The sequence below is a fragment of the Prionailurus bengalensis genome, chromosome E2 (genome assembly GCF_016509475.1).
Source record: "Prionailurus bengalensis isolate Pbe53 chromosome E2, Fcat_Pben_1.1_paternal_pri, whole genome shotgun sequence".
NCBI lineage: Eukaryota > Metazoa > Chordata > Mammalia > Carnivora > Felidae > Prionailurus > Prionailurus bengalensis.
In genome coordinates this window covers 13,350,974-13,372,290 of record NC_057352.1, presented here as the reverse complement: position 1 = coordinate 13,372,290, position 21,317 = coordinate 13,350,974, and the positions used below count along the sequence as shown (strand labels likewise).

General features: G+C 59.0%; 1 protein-coding gene across 2 annotated transcripts; it reads left to right on the top strand.

Annotated features, from left to right (window-relative positions):
* The first annotated feature begins 1,490 nt into the window (after nucleotides 1–1,490).
* On the top strand, nucleotides 1,491–21,184 carry ATP1A3 (ATPase Na+/K+ transporting subunit alpha 3). 2 transcript variants are annotated; one of them, XM_043598756.1, is made up of 23 exons: nucleotides 1,491–1,610; nucleotides 5,793–5,882; nucleotides 6,015–6,074; nucleotides 6,199–6,402; nucleotides 7,528–7,641; nucleotides 7,754–7,888; nucleotides 8,529–8,646; nucleotides 8,787–9,055; nucleotides 10,270–10,468; nucleotides 10,554–10,663; nucleotides 10,747–10,881; nucleotides 13,243–13,435; nucleotides 13,792–13,967; nucleotides 14,053–14,189; nucleotides 14,517–14,667; nucleotides 14,752–14,920; nucleotides 17,316–17,470; nucleotides 17,547–17,670; nucleotides 18,463–18,608; nucleotides 19,115–19,245; nucleotides 19,887–19,988; nucleotides 20,465–20,556; nucleotides 20,796–21,184. In XM_043598756.1, exons 1-23 carry the CDS (start codon nucleotides 1,605–1,607, stop codon nucleotides 20,822–20,824), a joined length of 3,045 nt encoding a protein of 1,014 aa, XP_043454691.1. In that variant the 5' UTR covers nucleotides 1,491–1,604; the 3' UTR covers nucleotides 20,825–21,184. The 2 variants fall into 2 exon arrangements, with proteins under 2 accessions (XP_043454691.1, XP_043454689.1); XM_043598754.1 differs by having other exon boundaries at nucleotides 1,590–1,610; nucleotides 5,754–5,882.
* The last annotated feature ends 133 nt before the right edge of the window (nucleotides 21,185–21,317 follow it).

The window sequence follows — 21,317 nt, the reverse complement described above, 5'->3', positions numbered from 1 at the left end:
GAGCAAGGGGTGGGGGTGAGAGGCTGTGACACTCCTTAGGCTTCAGTGGGTGACTGATGGGGTGGTGTGTGTGTGTGTGTGTGTGTGTGTGTGGCAGGCCAAGGTGTGTGTGCTAGCCAAGCCTGTGTGTGTGCATACTGAGATGGGATGTGTGTGGCATGTGGGTGGGGGCATTGGGTTGTGTTTGCAGGTACAGCAGAGGTGTATGTGATCGCACTATACTATATGATGTGTGTAGTGTGGGAAGTGTGTGGGATGGTGTCGCGTGATCTATTTCTGAATTATTGTGCTGTGTGTCACTCTGTGTGCACCTTTTTGCCTGTCATTCACAATTAGCAACGCTTTGGCGATTGTGCCCTGTGGGTTTTTGCTCACTGGGGAGGGGCGTGTGTGCTGATGTGTGTGCTGTTGTGTGATTCTGCAGCAGTGTCCACAAAGGCTCGTGTGGTGTGTGAGGCTGCGTAAGGCCTATGTGTGTGCAATGGTGCCGAGTGTGGCTATGTGTTGGTCTATGGATTGACGGGATTCGTGGTTGTCGGTCCCTGTGTGAAATGGGATGGGGCCAGGTATGGTGGAGTGTGTGATAGGCATGTCTGTGATGTAGTGTTCTGTGTTCTGAGGGTGTGTGTTAATCTACGTGGCACTTTATGACTGTGATTGTGATTCTGTTTTGTGATGGGAGGGCGTGTGTTTTATTTCCACGCGTTGGTGAATCTCTAGGGTTGTGTGATGGGGTGGTGTAGTAGGCACGTGAGGGTACAAGCTGGTGTGTTCTGGAATGTGATTGTGAAGCTGTGGGGGGGGGGTTGTGTGTCCTCCCCATCTGGGCTATCTAGGTGACAGTTATGGGTGAGTACGAGGCTTGGTGGGGGCCTCTGGCTGTGACGTGTCTGCCGTGGACCCGTGCAGTTGTGTGTCGGGGCAAAGGGTGAGGGGGTCTCAGTGTGAGGTCTTCTTTGCCTCCTAAGCTCCCTCAAGCTCCCCCTCCTGAACAGCACCCCCACACGGTTTCCAGCCCCCCGCCCCCGCCTCACTGCGGAGGGAGGGGCTCTGGGCCCCCTGCCTTATCGTGGCGGTTTGCGGGGCTTTCCCCCCACCCGGTGTGTCCACCTCCCACAGCGCAGCCCTCTTCCTGGTGGCAACACCCCCACCGTGAGGGGGTTTTCGGGACTCTCTCTCCCTCAGCGCCCCCTCCTCGGAAGCGCCACCCCCCACCGCGAGGGTCTCCAAGCCCCTCATTGCGGGGTCTCCGGGATCCCCCCTTCCGCAGCGCTCCCCCTCCTCGGCGGTGCCGCCACTTTGCGGAGGCTGGGGGGCGGGGAGGACAGCTGCAGTACCGGGGGCGGGGCCGCGGGCTATCCGTCAGGGCGGCGGCGCCCCTGATTGGCCAGCGCCGGCCCCCCCGCGGGCGCGGGCATATGAGGAGGCGGAGGCGGCGGCCGCCGCAGACTCAGTGCGGGAGGGCTGCCGGCCGGACGGACGCGCGGACCGAGGCGCGGGCGCTGCAGAGGCCCCCCAGCCCGAGCCCGCGCCTGAGCCCGCCCTGAGGCCTCTGCCCCGGCCCCCGCCCCGCCCGCCCGCCCCTCTCCCCCGGAGCCGCCAAGATGGGGGTAGGTGCTCGGGCCGGCCGGGCCGTGCGTGTGTGCGACATTGTGGGTCCAGTGTCATTCGGTGTCTGCGGGGAGGGGGGGGGGGCTGGGGCTCCGGGACCCCTGCGCTCCGCGGCCAGGTCTGCGTGACCCGGCCCGTCCGTCTGGTGTGCCCCGGTTGAGCGTGTGCACGGGGCCGCCTGGGGCCGCGGGGTCTGTGGCGTATGTTGGCGTGTCTTTGTGTGCGGGGTCCGAGGGGCACCGACCGGCCCTCGGCATCTCTGCCTGACCTGGTGTGGTGGCATGCTCCATCGTACGTGTGCGTGTGCGTGTGCGTGTGCGCGTGTGTGAGCTCCTGGCTCTGTCAGGTCCTGCCAGCACCGTCTGCCGGCGATCCGGCGGCCCCAGGTTGTGTCTGACTGTCTGCAGTCGTGTCTGGGTGTGTCTGAGAGCTGGTGTTTGTGTCTGGGGGTGTTGAAACCCCTCCGCTTCCCTGGCCGGGTGGGGACAGGCCCAGGCTATGGGATGAACACCAGATGACCTCTCTTTCTCCTTCCAGGCCTGGATGGGGGGGCTCCGCAGTGCGGCGCGTGGCCTGGGGCTGTGGTGTGTGTCCAGCCCCTAATCTGGGGAAGCTGATATGGGGGGGCTGGGAGAAGCAGGAGAGCCATGGCAGGGAGACTGAGTGCCTGGCTGAGGGTGCATGTGTGCAAAGGTGGAGGGTGGGGGGTGGGGGGAGTGTATCATGCATGTCTGGCTATGCCCTTGCCTCTGTGTCCGTGTGTCCTTGTCTGTCTGTGAGTCTCTCCAGCAGATGCCGCCTCCTTCCCTGGCTGACCACCTGATCCCCTCTGCAGCCCTGGATTCCTCCCTGCGTGTCTGGGGCGGGGCCATGTGGGGGAGAGTGGGAGAAGGAGGAGGGTGGGCTGGGCTGGGTAGGATGAAGACAGAGGGTCCGGATGGGAGAGACTAATGGAGAGGGAGTATGAGGGATGGGGAGAAAGATGGCGGATGAAGGCTGATGGGCCCAAGGATGGAGGTGGGGGTGGGGCTGCAAATCTGTGACTTGGGGTGGGCGAGGGGGATGGGGAAGAATTGGATGGGGAGAGGACTGGGAGAGAGAAGGGGGGAGGTGAGAGTCAGTGATGGCTTCCAGGTAAGTGGAATGGAAGGAGGGGAACTGTGGGCAGATTAGGGGAGAGGACTGAGGCTGTGTGCCCCAGAGAAGGAAAGGAGGCATTGGAAAAGAAGGGGACAGAAGAGAGGCTCTTTAGACATTGGAGGCAGAGAGGCAGAAACACATGGAAAGAGCGAAAGAACAAGGCAGAGACAGAGAGAGATGCTCCGAAAGAGCCAGAGAGAAAGAGACGTAGACACAGAGACAAAGACATGGTCAGAGAGACATGCAGAGACATGGGTGAGACAAAGACATGGAGAGGCATACAGAGACAAAGAGAGAAACTGAGTCTGATGTTAGGAGACCCAAGGACAGACATTTCCTACCCAGACATGACCAAAGTCAGCTTGAAGGATGGGAGGAGGAGGCAGAAAGCAAAAGGGGAAGTGGAGGAAGAGATGCTCAGAGATGAAGGCCCCAGACACCCTTTTCGACGGGGGGGGGGGGGGGGGGGGAGGCTGGCCAAGGTGCAGAAGCTGCGTGAGCTAAAGGGTGTCAGGGGGAGGCGGACAGCGGAAAATGGTGAGGAGACGCAGAGACTGGCTGCGGCGAGACAGGCGTGTCCCCCACCCTCAGAGGCGCTCCCGCCCCGCAGTGCGCCCATCTGGGCCTCCTGCCTTGACTGGGAAAGCCTAGGCTCCCCCTCCAGCAGATGGAAGCCCGCCCCCAAGGGAGTCTGGTCATAGCAAGGGCAAGCAGGAGCCAAGGTTTGCCTGCCAGGGACTGGGGTGTCCCCACCCCCTCCTCCCTCAGATCCAGGAGTCCTGCCCCCAGCCCCTCCTCCCTCAGACCCAGGAGTCCTGCCCCCAACCCCTCCTCCCTCAGACCCAGGATCCAGACCCCCAGCCCCTCCTCCCTCAGATCCAGACTCCAGCCCTGCACCCCCTCCTCCCTCAGACCCAGGAGTCCAGGCCCCCAGCCCCTCTTCCCTCAGACCTAGGAGTCCAGGCCCCCAGCCCCTCTTCCCTCAGACCCAGGATCCAGACCCCCAGCCCCTCCTTCCTCAGACTCAGGGGTCCAGGGTCCCCAGCCCCTCCGTCCTCCAAATATTTTCTCCCAGCTTTTCCTGAGGTTTCAGGGGTGGGCTGCTGGTTTTCTCCCCAACTCCTGCCAGGACCCCATCTCTCTTCTCTCCTGTGTTCTCCCCCTCATTTCTCTACCTTGACCCCGTGACCTTCTGTCCCACCTCTCTCCATCCATGGGTCCACCCCTGGGGGGAGGTAAGACCTCTCCGGGAATGGAGATGTGCCCTCCCTGTCCCCCAGGCCTCTGTGCTTTTGAGTCAGACGCAGTGCTGCTGCAGGGCTGGCCCGGGGCCAAGCCTCCCTCCCACCCCTCGAAACTCTCTCAGAGGCTCCTGGGCCTCCAGGCCGCGGTAACCCCCAGGCTCAGCCTCTGGGTCTGGGGGCAGACGGCAGGCAGCTCAGCCCTCTACAAGGTCACGAGGGGATTAGCGCTGAGCTGCCTGAGCCTGGGATCCCAGCTTGGCTCTGGGCCCACAGGATCCGTCAGCAGCCCTCTTCTAGCACCTGGTCTGGCCCCGCCTCTCCTGCCAGCCTCCAGGGACACTGCCTTCTCCATTCGCCCAGGCTCCCGGACTAGAACCTCACTCACCCCCTCACACTGCATCCAGTTCAAGCCAGGCTTGGGGCTTTTGCATCCTGCCCTTCTGCACCCCAAATCGTAGCCACCTCCTAGTCTGTCCTCCAGAGACCTGACCTTGCCCATCGCCTGTACAGAGCCGTCCGTGGCTCCCACCGACCCCCAAGAGGGAGGCCAGGGCCCACAGCTTGTCAGTTGAGGCCCTCAGGACTGGCTGTATATCCAGCCGGCCACCATCCCTGTGCGTAGCAGACTGCTTCCTGGGCTTTTGTCCCAGCTGTGACCCAACACCTGCACCTTTCCTCTCCATTCCTGCCAAGCCTGTGAGGCCTCTTGAGATTTGCTGGGTCCTTTGAGAGACAGAGGCTGAGACATCCATGGAGCTGGGGAAAGGAGCCCAGGAAAAGAGCCGGGTAGAGAAGACAGGGAGAATGACATAGTGGGGAGATCTGCAGCTGGAAGGACAGAGATGCCATGACAGACCCGAAAGAGACAGACGGGAAGGTTGCAGAGTGAGATGGTGAGAGGTAGACAGACAAGGTGGTTGAAACAGGAGATAGGGAGCGACACGCCCAGCATTCCAGAGAAGAAGACAGCTCAAGAGATGAAGACAGAGACACAAGAAGGAGAGGAACAGAAATAAGGACGGAGAACGAGACGGAGACAGAAAATACTGATACACAGAGACCTTCTGAGATCCCACAACACTTCGACTTGGAGAGATATGAGAACCCAGAGAGAGACTCAGCCAGGCTCAGGGAGAGATGGTTCAAGAGACAGAAACGGACATTATATGAGACAGAGAGACATAAAGAGCCAGAGATCAGACAGACAGACAAAACTATACAGAGACACACGCCAAGAGACTCAGAGGAAGAGAGACGGATGACATGAAGTGACAAGGGAGACAGATCAGGGAAAGAAACAGCCACAGAGAGACGGATGGAAATATGAAGAGGCAGGAGACAGACAAAGCAGAGCAATAAGACAAGAGAGGCACAGAGACCTGGAGAGACAGATCCAGAGACAGAGACAGACAGACGTAGCAAGAGATGGACGCTCGGGGAGTTTGGACAGGCCCAGAGAGAGGGAGAAAGACCCGCAGGAGTAGGCACAGAAACAGAGAGAAGCACAGACAGACCCAGACGGCGACCCTGGGGGACAGAGACCCAGAGATAACATGGAGTCAGATGGTGAGGCCAGTTGCAAGAGACAAGACCCACGGTTCTGAGAGACACCCCCACAGAGACACAGGGCAGAGACAGGGAGGTGCAGGTGAGCCCTGGGAGACAGACTGAGACCCCCAGACCCGCACAGAAGCAGGCAGGGGTGAGAGTGGGGCACGGAGGGCCGGTGTCCCCCTTGTAACCCCTTCTCGCCCGCAGTCTGGTGGCTCTGACAGCTATCGTGTCGCCACCTCGCAGGACAAGAAAGATGACAAGGGCTCGCCCAAGAAGAGCAAGGGCACCAAAGACCGCAGGGACCTGGATGACCTCAAGAAGGAGGTGGCTATGGTAAGCCCCACCCTTTGTGCCCGCGCACCCTCCCAGACAGGAGATCCAGGCCGGGGATGGGCCTGAGGCTCTCAGGTCCTGCTCCTCCCCGGAGAGGCTCTCACCGCCTCCCCACAAACTCTCGTTCCCCAGACAGAGCACAAGATGTCCGTGGAAGAGGTCTGCCGGAAATACAACACAGACTGCGTGCAGGTGCGGCTGGGCCTGAGGGGGGAGGGGGCTGGGGGCCAGGACCCCTGGGTGCCTGGGGTACTCGTGCAGGTGGGGGTGCCAGGGTTGCTCAGGGAGGGTTCTGTGTGAATCCTGTGTCTCCCAGGGTCTGACCCACAGCAAAGCCCAGGAGATCCTGGCCCGGGATGGGCCTAACGCGCTCACACCACCACCCACCACCCCAGAATGGGTCAAGTTCTGCCGCCAGCTCTTCGGGGGCTTCTCAATCCTGCTGTGGATCGGAGCCATCCTCTGCTTCCTGGCCTATGGCATCCAGGCCGGCACAGAGGACGATCCCTCTGGCGACAACGTGAGTGCCCTCCCCCCGGCCCTGCTCAAGGGCCTATGCATTTAGGGGCACGCATCGTACCCTGCCTCTCCCACCCCTCCAGACTTCTCAGAGCCCAGTCTCCAACTCTTTTCCCATCTGACTTTCATCATCACTCGGTGAGGGAACCAGAGAAGGTATGAGGAAAACCGAGGCTCAGAAAAGCCAGGTAATTTGTCTAAGGTCACACAGCCAGATGCGTGAGCTGAGGTGCTATCCTAAGGCTTTGTGATCTCAGTGGCCTTGGGGACAGGCTCCACCAGGTGGTCATGGCCTGAAAGATACCCCAAAAAGTGAGTACACCCATGTAGAGAGCCAGGCATGCCTACCTGCTGGTCTGTCGTGACCCATCACCCAACACAGGGGACACACAGGGGGGGCCACAGTCTCAATAGACACTGTGCCCATAAACACAGAGCCACACACTGGCTACGTAGAGATCCTCGCACACGCACATGCACGCACACGCATGCACAATATGCCTGCAAACACATGCGAAGTCAACACAGTCACGCCTGGACAGAGATTCAAACACACCTGCCTAGTGCAGACACACAGGCACACAGACACACAGACGTAGACTGACAGACACAGCAATAAATGAATAAATAAACAAACAAATAAATAAATAAATAAAACTTAAAAAAAAAAAAGAAGGTGAAACCTACAGACAGATAGACACAGAGTCTCAGACCTAGGCAGACAGAGAGAGACAGAAAGACAGAGATCTACATACAAAGTCTCAAACACAGCGCCGTGCATTTAAAGCCAGGCATGCAGACAGTCGGACAGACGGACACACTGACCTAAACACCGACAGACACGTGGATGGATAATAGCATACACTCAGACTCTCTAACATAGGCGGAAAGATAGATGGACACGCAAAACAGAGACACGGACTGACCCATAGACTCAAACACACCCATGTGCAGAAAGAGGGTCTCAAACACGAACGGGCCGACAGACACACGGACCACGCAGCCTGCGGCCAGACGCACAAATACAGACCCTTCCCCCTCACCCCACTGACTCATCGTTCCCTTCCCGGATTCTGCGAATGTCAAGGCGAGTGGCTCTGGGGTGTGACCCTGTGTCTCCCCACAGCTGTACCTGGGCATCGTGCTGGCAGCCGTGGTCATCATCACCGGCTGCTTCTCCTACTACCAGGAGGCCAAGAGCTCCAAGATCATGGAGTCCTTCAAGAACATGGTTCCCCAGGTGAGTGGAGCCCAGGAAGGGGCCAGCGGGGAGTCGGAATGCGGGGGTGAGGTGTGCCATACAACCCCAGGCAGAGAGCCGGGATGCTGACTGTTCTCCCTTCTGCCCCCAGCAAGCCCTGGTGATCCGGGAGGGTGAGAAGATGCAGGTGAACGCTGAGGAGGTGGTGGTCGGGGACCTGGTGGAGATCAAGGGTGGAGACCGAGTCCCGGCCGACCTGCGAATCATCTCAGCCCACGGTTGCAAGGTGGGCCTGTCCTCCCTGGAGTGGCTCAAGTGTCCGGGATCCCAGCCCCCCCCCCCCCCCGCAGACCCAGGAGTCCTGCCCCGAGCCCCCTCCTCCGTCAGACGCAGGGGTCAAGCCCCTAGCCCACTCCTCCCTCAGACCCAGGAGTCCAGACCCCCAGCCCCTCCTCCCTCAGACCTGGGGGTCCAGACCCCCAGCTCCTCCTCCCTTAGACCCAGGATTCCTGCCTCCAGTTCCTTCCTCCTTCAGACCTAAGAGTCCAGACCCCTAGCCCCTCCCCCCTCAGGCCCAGGAGTCTTGCCCCCAGCCCACTCCTCCCTCAGATCTAAGAGTCGAGGCCCCCAGCCCCTCCTTCCTCAGACTCAGGGGTCAAGCCCACATCCCCTCCTCCCGCAGGACCCAGGAATCCAGGCCCCTGGTCCCCACCCCTCAGACCCATCAATATCTTAGACCTTGGCAAGAAACCTCTGCTTCCCACCTTCAAGAGCCCAACCTCTAGCCCCCCAGACACCACTCACCCACCCAGGTTTCCAGGCTTCTAGCTGTGACCTCCAGGGATACAGGCTTCGGCCCCGGTGTCCTCTGGACAAATGCTCCCTGATCCCAGGGCTGAGCCCTTTTTCCTTTCACCCACCCCCAGGTGGACAACTCCTCCCTGACTGGTGAATCAGAGCCCCAGACCCGCTCTCCCGACTGCACACACGACAACCCCTTGGAGACTCGGAACATCACCTTCTTTTCCACCAACTGTGTGGAAGGTGAGGCAGGGTGTGCCAGGGGCACCCAGCTTGGGGCAGGGCTGGGCCACACGGAGGGCTGTGCATCTGGGATTCGGGGTTCCTCTGAACTTCACTGAGACCCCATCCCCACCTCAGCCTAACCCCCTCTGACCCCACAGGCACGGCTCGAGGTGTGGTGGTGGCCACGGGTGACCGCACTGTCATGGGCCGCATTGCCACCCTGGCTTCGGGGCTGGAGGTGGGCAAGACGCCCATCGCCATTGAGATAGAGCACTTCATCCAGCTCATCACCGGCGTGGCTGTCTTCCTGGGCGTCTCTTTCTTCATCCTGTCCCTCATCCTCGGATACACCTGGCTTGAGGCTGTCATCTTCCTCATCGGCATCATCGTGGCCAATGTCCCGGAGGGCCTGCTGGCCACTGTCACTGTAAGGCCCGGACTCCCACTTCTGAGGGAAGAGGGGGGGCGGGGGGCCTGATTGCAATTTTCCTGATGAGGACAGGTTGCACACCGAGGGCCCAGCCTCCTAGATCTTGGACGACGGGGCCTGGGGACTCAGAAAGCCTGCCTCACAAAACAAGCGCACAAGAATCTTGAGACACATTGCAAGGCACAAGGGGCTCGCGGTCCTGGCCCTTTTTAAATTCATGTACAAAATTAAGACGTACGCTTTCACGGTAAAAAGTCTAAAGGATACATGGAAATAGTTAAGAAAGAAAGTAGCGGTCCCCCCCGCCCCCTGCTGCCCAGCAGGTGCGGGCATATCACAGCATGTGGGTAAATGCTGTTTTCAGGGTGCATAGAAGGGACTGTCCCAGGAATGCTGATCTGCTCCTTGATTCTTTTACTTTTTTTTTTAACGCTTATTTATTTTTGAGAGACAGGGAAAGTGCAGGGGAGGGGCAGAGAGAGAGAGGGAGACGGGATCCGAAGCAGGCTCTGCGCTGTCAGCAGAGAGCCCGACGCGGGGCTCGAACTCACGAACCGCGAGATCGTGGCCTGAGCCGACGTCGGACGCTCAACCGACTGAGCCACCCAGGCGCCCCAATTCTTTTACTTAATATATCCTGGAGCATTTTCCATATTAGCGTGTTCAAAGCTGGGGTAGGTCAAAGGCTTTTTATAGACCTGGCGTGTGCATACCTGGGGGCGCGCGTACAGACGCACAGGCTGCTGAGTCAGCATGCACCTGTGTCAGCCATACCCAGATCGAGTTCCCCAGAAACCCCCTCGAGACCTTATTCGGCTTCCCCCTGCACCCCCCACCAGCCCAAAGGTAACCCCTACCCCGGCTTCTAAGCAGTTTTTGTATTTCATATCGACGGAATGATTTAGCGTTTGTTCATTTTTGAGAGACAGAGCATGAACGGGGGAGGGGCAGAGAGAGGGAGACACAGAATCCGAAGCAGGCTCCAGGCTCTGAGCGGTCAGCACAGAGCCCGACGCGGGGCTCGAACTCACGGGCCGCGAGATCATGACCCGAGCCGAAGTCGGACACTTACTTCACTGACGCTTATCTCTTCCACGGGCCATCCCGGATTGTCTCTGGGCCGGGCGGGTGGGTTGTTGGTGCTCACGTTGCCGGTCCAGCCCTGCGGCCTGCCTCTACCTGTAACTTGCCGGCCCTTGGATGTCCCCTAGGTGTGTCTGACGCTGACCGCCAAGCGCATGGCTCGGAAGAACTGCCTTGTGAAAAACCTGGAGGCCGTGGAGACCCTGGGCTCCACATCCACCATTTGCTCGGACAAGACGGGGACCCTCACCCAGAACCGCATGACGGTTGCCCACATGTGGTTTGACAACCAGATCCATGAGGCTGACACCACTGAGGACCAGTCAGGTGAGAGTGGGGCCCAGGCAGGGACCGGGGGGGGGGGGTGTCTGGCCCCCGAGACGCCGTGACCTGTGACACATGCCCCCTTCAGGGACCTCGTTCGACAAGAGCTCGCACACCTGGGTAGCCCTGTCCCACATCGCCGGACTCTGCAACCGTGCCGTCTTCAAGGGAGGTCAGGACAACATCCCCGTGCTCAAGGTGGGTCCAGCTGCCCGCCTCGCCTCGGCCCTGCCCACGCCCACTGCCCGCTGCTCCGCGCTCACAGCCCTCTTTTCCCCTAGAGGGACGTGGCCGGGGATGCCTCAGAGTCTGCCCTGCTCAAGTGCATCGAGTTGTCCTCCGGCTCCGTGAAGCTGATGCGTGAACGGAACAAGAAAGTGGCCGAGATTCCCTTCAATTCTACCAACAAATACCAGGTACTCTGGGCCGCCCGGGAGAGCGAGCCTGGGCCGCAGTCTCTAATGCCTATAGGTGGTCACCCCTGCCCTGCTGCCCCCTTGTTTTGGGCCTGTTACTAACCTCCCAGAGCCTTGGTTTCACCATCTGTAAAATGGGAATGATAGTATCGACCTGGTTAGGTAAGGAACAGGCAGACCCAAGAGTGAAAGTAAGGTCTCTGCCAGAGTGGGAGGCAGAGGAATGGAGGTCATCCTGCAGCAGGGAGTGAGTGCCGGCCAGAGATCTCTCATTCATTCAACAAATACATTTTTTTGAGCAGCCACCGCATGTCAGGCACATACGTTTTAGGTGCTGGTACCTGTGGCAGTGAGTGAAGCAGGAGAGTCTCCCCTCACATGGAACTTATACTCTAGTGCTAGAAGACAGACGATGACAAAGGCAGGAGGAGATACAGAATATGCCAGCTGCAGGTGTCTGGGGGAAGACTATGCTAGGCAGTGGGCCCAGCATGTGCAAAGGCCCTGAGGCAGGGGTTTCCTGATGTGTCTGAACAACAGCCAGGCAGCCAGGATGATGGAGCAGTGAGCCAGGGCAGTGGGTGCCTGGTCAGGTCCCATTGGGCTTGTGGGCCGTGGGGAGGACTCAACTGTGACTCTAAGAGGGACATGAGCCACGGGGGGGCTCTGAACAGAGGAGAGATGGGACCTGACTCATGTTTTTTAAAAGATTTTCATTGAGGGGCGCCTGGGTGGCTCAGTCGGTTAAGCATCCGACTTCAGCTCAGGTCATGATCTCACGGTTCATGAGTTCGAGCCCCGCATCGGCTCTGTGCTGACAGCTTCGGATTCTGTGTCCCTCTCTCGCTCTGCCCCTCCCCTGCTCATGCTCTGACTCTCTCTCTCTCAAGAATAAATAAACATTTAAAAAAATGTTTTTTAAAGAGTTTCATTGAGGTATAACTCACATACCATAGGCCACCCACGTAAAGTCTGTAATTCCGCATTTTGGTATATTCACAGATAAGTGGAATCAACTACATGACCACAGAACATTTTATCACCTCGAAAGGAGGCCCCATCACTCCTTAGCTATTGCCCGCCCCCCCCCCAACGTCCCCCATCTCCCCGATCCCTAAGCAACCACTAACCTACTTTCTGTCTCTTCTGTGTTGACCTATTCTGGACATTTCATAGGAACAGAATCGTATGACACGTGGCCTTTTGTGACTGGCGTCTTTCACTTAGTGTAGCGTTCTCAGGGTTCATCCGTGTTGTGGTGGGTGTGCAAGCAGACCTCTGCACGGCGGGATAATGTTGCATCGTCTGGATACTCCCCATTTGGTTCATCCCGTTCCCCTGCTGATGGACATACGAGTTGTTTGCCCCCCTGAGCTACTGTGTCTGACGCTGTTGGGAATGTTCACACATGCGTTTCTGTGTGGACGTACAGACCTTGCCTGTGCCTCGGGAATGGCTGGCCCAGATGGGACCCCTACATTGAGCCTTTTAGGGGACTGCCAGACCTTTTGGCAAAGTGGCTGCACCGTTTTCCACTGACTCACATTTTGTGGGTTTTTTCTTTTAATTTTTTTAATGTTTATTTTTGAGAAACAGAGAGAGAAATAGAGCGTGAGCAGGGGAGGGGCTGAGAGAGAGGGAGACACGGAATCCGAAGCAGACTCCACGCTCTGAGCTGTCAGCACAGAGCCCGATGGGGGGCTCGAACCCACAAACCGCGAGATCGTGACCTGAGCCAAAGTCGGACGCTTATCCGACTGAGCCACCCAGATGCCCCTGACTCACGTTTTTTAAAGGAGCCTCCTGGTTGCCTTGGGGAGGCGATATGAAGGGCTGGGGTGGGCAGACACAGAGACTCAGTGTGGAGGCTGCTGTGATATTCCCTAGGAGAGATGGGGGGTGGCCGGAGGGGGAGGGCAGGGGGGAGGTGAGGAGAGGTCAGAATCTGGGTGTATCTGAGAGGTGAGCTGAGCAGATTTGGTGACAGGTCAGATGTGGGGTGAGAGGGAGCTGGGTGAGGCAGGGAGAGAGACACACATCCTATGGCTGGCTGAGATTTCTGTGAGAGAGACCCATGGGCAGAAATATCTGTGAGATGGAGAGACAGACATGGGCAGGGGTGAGCCGAGATCTCTGTGGAAGACTCCAAGAGCCAGATGGAGCTCTCGGGTAGAGAGATTTGGGCAGTGCCTTCCGAGGGAGCCCCAGCTGTGGTCTGTCCTACCACCCGTGGCTCTGAGCTGGAGGGGGGTTGGAGGTGGAGAGGGGAGTCCTCTCCCCTAGCTGGGGGCGGGCAGCTTCTGGTCCTGAGACGTCCCGGCACGCTCACCCTCCACCCTCCGTCCTCCGCCCTATCCACAGCTCTCCATCCACGAGACCGAGGACCCCAACGACAACCGATACCTGCTGGTGATGAAGGGCGCCCCCGAGCGCATCCTGGACCGCTGCTCCACCATCCTGCTGCAGGGCAAGGAACAGCCACTGGACGAGGAGATGAAGGAGGCCTTCCAGAATGCCTACCTCGAGCTCGGCGGTCTGGGCGAACGAGTGCTTGGTGCGCTCCACGGGTGGGGCTGAGTTGGGGCAGGGGCTGGGCCAGCTCTGGGGGGCCCTTGAGGGTGTGGAGGGGTGTGATGCCGCCCAGAGCCTGGCTCGGAATAGCACCTCCCAGGATGCACCATGAATGAATGAATGAATGAATGAGTGAATGAATGAATGAGTGAATGAATGAATGAATGAGTGAATGAATGAATGAGAGGGGAAGGCATCTTCAGGCAATAAATGTTGACAGACTCTCCCGCCGGCTGGGACTGTCCAGACTGCGGGGACCCTGACGGCTGGGAGCTGTGGGCGGGAAGCACGGAGGTCCGAGGCTGGAGCCCTCATGCCCCCCACCCGTCCTGCCATCAGGTTTCTGCCATTACTACCTGCCCGAGGAGCAGTTCCCCAAGGGCTTTGCCTTTGACTGTGACGATGTGAACTTTACCACGGACAACCTCTGCTTCGTCGGCCTCATGTCCATGATCGACCCGCCCCGGGCCGCCGTCCCCGACGCAGTGGGCAAGTGCCGCAGCGCCGGCATCAAGGTGTGGCCTGGGGCAGCCGGGGAGGCGGGGCCGGGGCCCCAGGGGCCGGCAGGGAGGCTGGACCGTCTCCACGCCATGCCCACAGGTCATCATGGTCACGGGTGATCACCCCATCACGGCGAAGGCCATCGCCAAGGGCGTGGGCATCATCTCCGAGGGCAACGAGACTGTGGAGGACATTGCTGCCCGGCTCAACATTCCCGTCAGCCAGGTCAACCCCCGGTGAGCCCGCCCCTGCCGGCTCAGGCTTCTGCCCCCCACCTGGCCTCCCACTGGGACCGCCTGTGCCCCTTCCTCCTGGGTCTCCCCTGTTGACACGGCTCCTGGGTCCTGCTCCCCCTCCACACGTGAGGACGGACAGCTTGGTGCAGGGCCGCGTCCCAGCTTTCCTGCTCACGGGCAGTGTGACCCTGAGCAAGTCAGTTATACTCCCTGAGCCTCGGTTTCAGAACCTGGTCCTCTGCCTCTCCTGTGTGGCGTGGGTTGGGTTGGCCTGGCTGTCCGTCCGCTAATCCCCATGAGTCCTGAGCAGCTCTCTGCTCTCCCCAGGGATGCCAAGGCCTGTGTGATCCATGGCACCGACCTCAAGGACTTCACCTCTGAGCAAATCGATGAGATCCTGCAGAACCACACGGAGATCGTCTTTGCCCGCACGTCCCCCCAACAGAAGCTCATCATCGTGGAGGGCTGTCAGAGACAGGTGGGCTCAGCCTGAAGTCCCTCAGTGGCCAGGACTTCTGGTCCCTGATGAGGAGGGCATCATCCTCACTCTCTGTCCCTCCAGGGAGCAATCGTGGCCGTGACTGGCGATGGCGTGAACGACTCCCCTGCCCTGAAGAAGGCAGACATCGGTGTGGCCATGGGCATTGCCGGCTCTGACGTGTCCAAGCAGGCAGCGGACATGATTCTGCTGGACGACAACTTTGCCTCCATCGTCACGGGTGTAGAAGAGGGTGAGTTGGCCGGGGGGGGGGTCCTGGAGACTGGGTTTCCTGCATGAGGTCGGAGAAGGGCAAGAGGGACCCATTCGGCTGCAGCCGAATGATGGTGGGGAGACACCAGAATCCTCCTGAGCCCCGGTGAAGCCTCAGCTTGTCCCTTCAACCCCGTGGGGTTGGGGGCTCCCTGGTGGCGGGGCTGTGCTGATGCACTTCTGGGTCCCAGCATCGCCCAGCGCAGGCCCAGTTGGGTGGGTGATGTAGACGTGGAAGCATTTTTAAAATACCTTTAAATGCAAGGATGGGGAAGCAGAGGGTCCTTCGGGAGCCCTGTGGAGCCCCCGCCCCCAGCCCGGGGTCAGGGGGCAAGGAAGCTTCCCAGAGTGGACAGGGATCGCTATACGGAGCCCCAAGGGCCGAGTTGGAATGTTCACGTAGAGTAATGGCAGGGAAGGGAGTTCTGGGCCGAGGAACAGAATGCACACAGGCGAGGCGGTGTGAGGGAGCGTGTGTGGGGCCGGGCCTGGTGTCTGGGGTGGGGGACACTGAGGGCGCTGCCCCCTGACGGGCCTCAGTGTGGCCACAGATGGGGCTTGTTCACAGTTAATTTTATTCCGATCACCAGAGGCATTCCTGATAATTATAGGAAATGAAGACAAGCATTAAGCAGAAAATTAGAATCACCCATAACCTCACCATCCAGAAATAGTCACGATTCATGCTGTGGTGCATTTTCTTGCAGCTTCTCTCTCACATTTGAAACGTTCCCCAGTGTGAAAAATAATGCATGATCAAGGGGAATGTAAACAGTAAAGCTGCGCCTAAAGTGACAAATGCCCTTATCCCTTGTCTCCTTTGTCCCAGAAGACGCCACGGTTACCCCTTTCAATATATTCCCCAAGTCGCCTGTGTGTTCACAGTGCGCACATCTGTGGATACACCGTTCACACTTTCCAGGCATTTGCTGGGCTGGACAGACAGTGTGAGCAGAGCAGACGTGATTGGTCCCTCCCCTCAAGGAGGTGGGAGCGGAAACTTTTAACAAATTAGCAGATTGTAACATAATAAACCTAATTGTAAATTGTGACAAGCCCTAAGGAGCAACCCAGCGGGGGATGCTATGTATCATGGGTCCTGCCTAGATTGGGGGCGGGGGGCAAGGAAGGCCTCTCTGAGGTGGAAAAAAACCCCCACAAAGTTTAACTTCCAGTAGGGGAAATTGCAGGCAGACTGCACAGCAGAGCAAAGAGCCTGGTCACCATCCACGACAGCTCATGGCCAGTCTTGTTTCGTCTCAGCATACACACTGGATCATGTTGAAGCATATTTATTTATTTGTTTATTTGTTTATTTATTTATTTATTTATTTTTTGAGAGAGACACAGAGCATGAGCAGGGGAGGGGCAGAGAGAGAGAGGGAGACAGAGAATCTGAAGCAGGCTCCAGGCTCCGAGCTGTCAGCACAGAGCCCGACACGGGGCTTGAACCCACGAACTGTGAGATCATGACCTGAGCCGAAGATGGACATTTAACCGACTGAGCCACCCAGGCGCCCCTATCTATTTGTCTATCTATCTATGTATTTATTTTGAGAGAGACAGAAAGTATCAGTGGGGGAGGGGCTGAGATAGAGGGAGAGAGAGAGGATCTCACGTAGGCTCTCCGCACCATCAGCGCAGAGCCTGACGTGGGGCTTGATCTCACGAATCGCGAGATCGTGACCTGAGCCAAAGTCAGACACTCAACTCACTGAGCCACCCAGGGGCCCCGCGTCGAAGCACATTTCAATCATCATCCCTTCCATCCATACTTCAGGATGAGACACCAGACGTTTGGGGAGAGCAGAGCATGTGTGGCAGGAATAGAGCCCCGTTAGGGTTTCGTCGCGTCCCCTCCAGCCCGTATCTCCCTTCCTAAAAATAAGCACTATAGATTAGTTTTAAAACCTCATCTAAATGGAGTTGTGCCGCATGAACGCGTTTGTGTTACATTTCACTCAACGTAACGTCTGTGAAATTCATCCACGGAGTTGGGTGTGTCTGCGGCTGGTTCCTTTTTCCTGCTAAGTGGATGGACCATAGTTGGTTTATCCACTCCCGTGCTGATGGGCATTGGGGTCGGTTCAGGGTTTTGGCTATGGTGGTAACGCTATGGTGGACCTTCCTGCACTTTTTGGTGGATGTAAACACTTATTTAAACCTAGGAGTAGGATTACCAGTGGGGGGAGGGGTGGTTAGCTTTAATACAAACTGCCAAACAGTTCTCCAAAGTGGCTATGTTTCGAGAATGTTTGAACAGGGTGTCATGGCTGGATGTCTCCATGGGAAGGTGGGCAGGTGGGAGGGTAGATTGGAAAGGACTCGGGGACCAGGCAGGGAAGGGCCGGGATCTGAGCCTGCCCCTTCCTCAGGCCGCCTGATTTTCGACAACCTGAAGAAGTCCATCGCCTATACCCTGACCAGCAACATTCCTGAGATCACACCCTTCTTACTGTTCATCATGGCCAACATCCCGCTGCCTCTGGGCACCATCACCATCCTCTGCATCGACCTGGGCACTGACATGGTGAGCCCCGGCCACTCTCTGGGCCCCGGGAAGGGAGGGTCCCCCACTCCCGGCTCATGTGGCCCTGCCTGCCCAGGTCCCTGCCATCTCCTTGGCGTACGAGGCTGCGGAGAGTGACATCATGAAGAGACAGCCCAGGAACCCACGCACGGACAAGCTGGTCAATGAGAGGCTCATCAGCATGGCCTACGGGCAGATTGGTGAGGACTTGGGGACCGCACCTCATTTATGGCTGGATGTGCAGGGCCTAGAGCCTGGCCCAGAGCGAGCACTCTGAAACCCTGTGTTGGATGAGTGGGGAGAGAGTAGGACTTGGTGCTGGAGGTTTGGAAGGAGTGACTTACAGATGGGTGCTGGTCACCAAGGTGGGGCCGGTACACCTGGAGGACAGGTGTGGGGGTGCATCTGAGGAGCACATGGGACACGGAGTGGCAGGTCAGGGTTGGCCCCAGGTTGGCCACTGCAGAGCCCGCTGCCCCACCCGCCTCCGTGGTGGGAAAGACAAGATCAGCCTGTGAGCGCTCTGAGGGCAGGAGTGAGCCCCAGCCCCTCCCACCTCCTCCTCAACCTGCTGCTGGAGGTGATGTGTGCAGAGCCTTTGGAAGTGCTGAGCTCCCCATTGCTAGGAGTGTTCCAGAAAGCAGAGGCTTCATGGTGGTGGTCAGAGGCCTGGGGAGATCACTCCTGCACTGAGGAGCCTGTTAGACTGAAACGCGGGCCTTCTCAGGGATTCCCTGATGATCAGGTGGCCTGGCTCAGGTGGGAGAGAGCCTCCAGGTGAGACCCTTCCCTGAGGCTCCAGTCCCAGGTGTCCACCACCAGGTGGCGCCCTCGGGTTGCCGTCCGGGAGCCCAGCCTCAGATGAGGCTCGGGCGGTGGGTTCCGAGGCGGCTCACCGACCTCCCAGTGGGAGTCTCACGGGGCCTCATAGGTGCCCTGGACTGGCTGCCGGCCCCTCCCTGAGCTTCTCCTCATCTCCTCCCCACCCCCAGGAATGATCCAGGCTCTCGGTGGCTTCTTTTCCTACTTTGTGATCCTGGCAGAAAATGGCTTCTTGCCCAGCAACCTGGTGGGCATCCGGCTGAACTGGGATGACCGAACCGTCAATGACCTGGAGGACAGTTACGGGCAGCAGTGGGTGAGTGAGCGGGCCCCGCAGCATGGGGGCCTCCCGGTGAGCGCTCAGCGCCCCTGCCCACGACAGGAGCCCGGGGCCGGCTGTCCCAGCCACGCAGGGCTGCTCCTTAGGACGGCCCCTCTGCCCCAGGGGCGCCATGAAGGCCTCTGCCGGGTGCTGGGAGCCCCCTGGCACTCTTGGCTCAGCCCACCGAGGTCCTCACGTCCCCTGGCCATGCTCTGCCCCACCAGGCGGGACACCTTCGCCGCCTTCTTCTCCGTCCCTGTGTATCCCTTCAAAGCCTGGCTGGTGTCCGTTGTCCCGGGAGCCCCGCAGGGTCTCCGGTTCCTGGTGGACAACTGAGGCCACGATTAACTTCTCTCCTTCCCCGTACAGCCCCTGCTCTTCCCGCAGGGCCACGAGCCAAAGTGGGGAGGCCCCACCTGGACAGAGTCGCTGCTTGCCCTGGGGCCCGGGCAGGGGGCACGTGGGCCCCGGGCGCTGACCGCTTGTCACCGCTCTTGCAGACATACGAGCAGAGGAAGGTGGTGGAGTTCACATGCCACACGGCCTTCTTCGTGAGCATCGTGGTCGTGCAGTGGGCCGACCTGATCATCTGCAAGACCCGGAGGAACTCCGTCTTCCAGCAGGGCATGAAGTGAGGGCTGGCCGCCCGAGGCCCTGTTCTCTGTTCCCTCTGTGTGTCTGTCTGTGCCTCCCCTCGTGCGCCGTGTCTCAGCTTTGGCCTCTGAGTGATTTTCTCTCAAGTGGTCCGTCTGTCTCAGATTCTCTCTCGGTCTGCCTCTACGTGTGTGTCCGGGGGCGGGAGTGTCGCAGGCTCTACCTCTCCGCGCCTGTGTGCATGTCTGTTGCTCTCTCTGTCTCTCTGCCTTGATTTTTTTTTTTTTTTAGTTTTTTTAATGTTTATTTATTTTTGAGAGAGAGGGAGAGAGAGACAGAGCGCGAGCAGGGGAGGGGCAGAGAGACGGGGAGACACAGAATCTGAAACAGGCTCCAGGTGCTGAGCTGTCAGCACAGAGCCCGATGCGGGGCTCAAATCCACAAACCGTGAGATCATGGCCTGAGCCGAAGTCGGACGCTCAGCCGACTGAGCCACCCAGGCGCCCCGTCTCTGTCTTGATATTTCTGTGCTGCCATCTCTCTGCCTCTGTCTCTTCTCGTCTCTGTCTCTGTGTGACTCCGGGTCTGCCTGTCTCCGTCTGCCTTTGGGTGTGCCTGTCCCTGTGGGGTTGGGGGCTGGGTTAGGTTCTCTGGGTCCAGCCTTACCTGTGCCTCCAGGAACAAGATCCTCATCTTCGGGTTGTTTGAGGAGACGGCCCTCGCTGCCTTCTTGTCCTACTGCCCAGGCATGGACGTGGCCCTCCGCATGTACCCTCTCAAGTGAGTGCCCCTCCCTCCCACAACCCTGCTCCAGGAGCCTCTGAGGAGCCTCCCCTGCAGGACATCCTCACAAGCCCCACCTCTCCTGGTATCTCTCTGGGCCCCACCTCTGTGCCCCCCATCACAGTCCCTGTTCTTTTTATCATTATTGTTATTGTTAAGATTTTATTATCTTTAAATCATCTCTGCACCCAACGTGGGACTCAAACTCACAACCCCGAGATCAAGAGTCACACGCTCCACCGACTGAGCCCGCCAGGCTCCCCACAGGCCCTGTTCTGATGCCACTGAAACTGCCCCCTGAGGACGTCCTCACAGGGGGCAGCCTGCAGGCCCTGGCCAGGGCACCCCTCGCCTGTGGGCCCAAAGGGCAAGGGGGGATCCCCCCAGGGTGGCATTCCTGTTCTCCAGACTCTGCAGCTGTGCCCCCCATTATGACCCCTCACCAAGGCCCTCCTGCCCTCCCCTCTCCGCAGGCCCAGCTGGTGGTTCTGTGCCTTCCCCTACAGTTTCCTCATCTTCGTCTACGATGAGATCCGCAAACTCATCCTGCGCAGGAACCCCGGGGGTGAGGGGGCCCAGCGGGTGGAGGGGGGAGGCTGGGGGGCAGGGGGGCAGGTGGAGGCGAGGTGGGCGGAGCCCTGTGCTGACCTCTCTCTGTGTCTCCCCCACCTCCCTCTGTGCTGCCCCTCCGCCCCTTCCCCACTTCTCTCTCCCTGGCTCTCTGGTCTCCCTCCTCTCTGTCTCTGTCTCTCTCCTGTGCCCGTCTCCATGTCTCTCTCTGTTTCTTTCTTTCTTTGTCTCCAGGTTGGGTGGAGAAGGAAACCTACTACTGACCTCACCCCCCCCCACATCGCCCATTTCTTCCCTGCCCCCCAAGCCCAGGACAGCCCCCACCAGTCCCCCCATTTTGTATTCTGGGGGAGGGGCCCTCTCTCCCCGTGGCCCCACCTTGACCCTCACCCCCTCAACTTACCTCCCGCCTCCCGCCCTCTCTCCCCTCTGGCTGGCTTCTCTCCCCATCCCCCTCACTCCCCCCTCTCTTTTCTGTGTCTCTGTTCCTCTCCCTCTCCTCGTCCCTTCCTCCCTGCCCCCACCCAGCCCCCTCCCTGGGCTCTTTTTTACTCCCCCTCACCCCTGGCTGATGCCATCTCTGGTTCTGGACAATTATCAAATATATCAGTGGGGAGAGAGAAGTGTGTGTTGTACTTGCTTTCTGGCCCCGGGGTGTGGGCGGGCGCTGGCACCTGTTGCTGGGTGATTCACGAAGCTTCAGGAATTTTGCCTGGCATGAGCTTGGGAGCCACAGAATCTCGGAGTCCTCGAGTC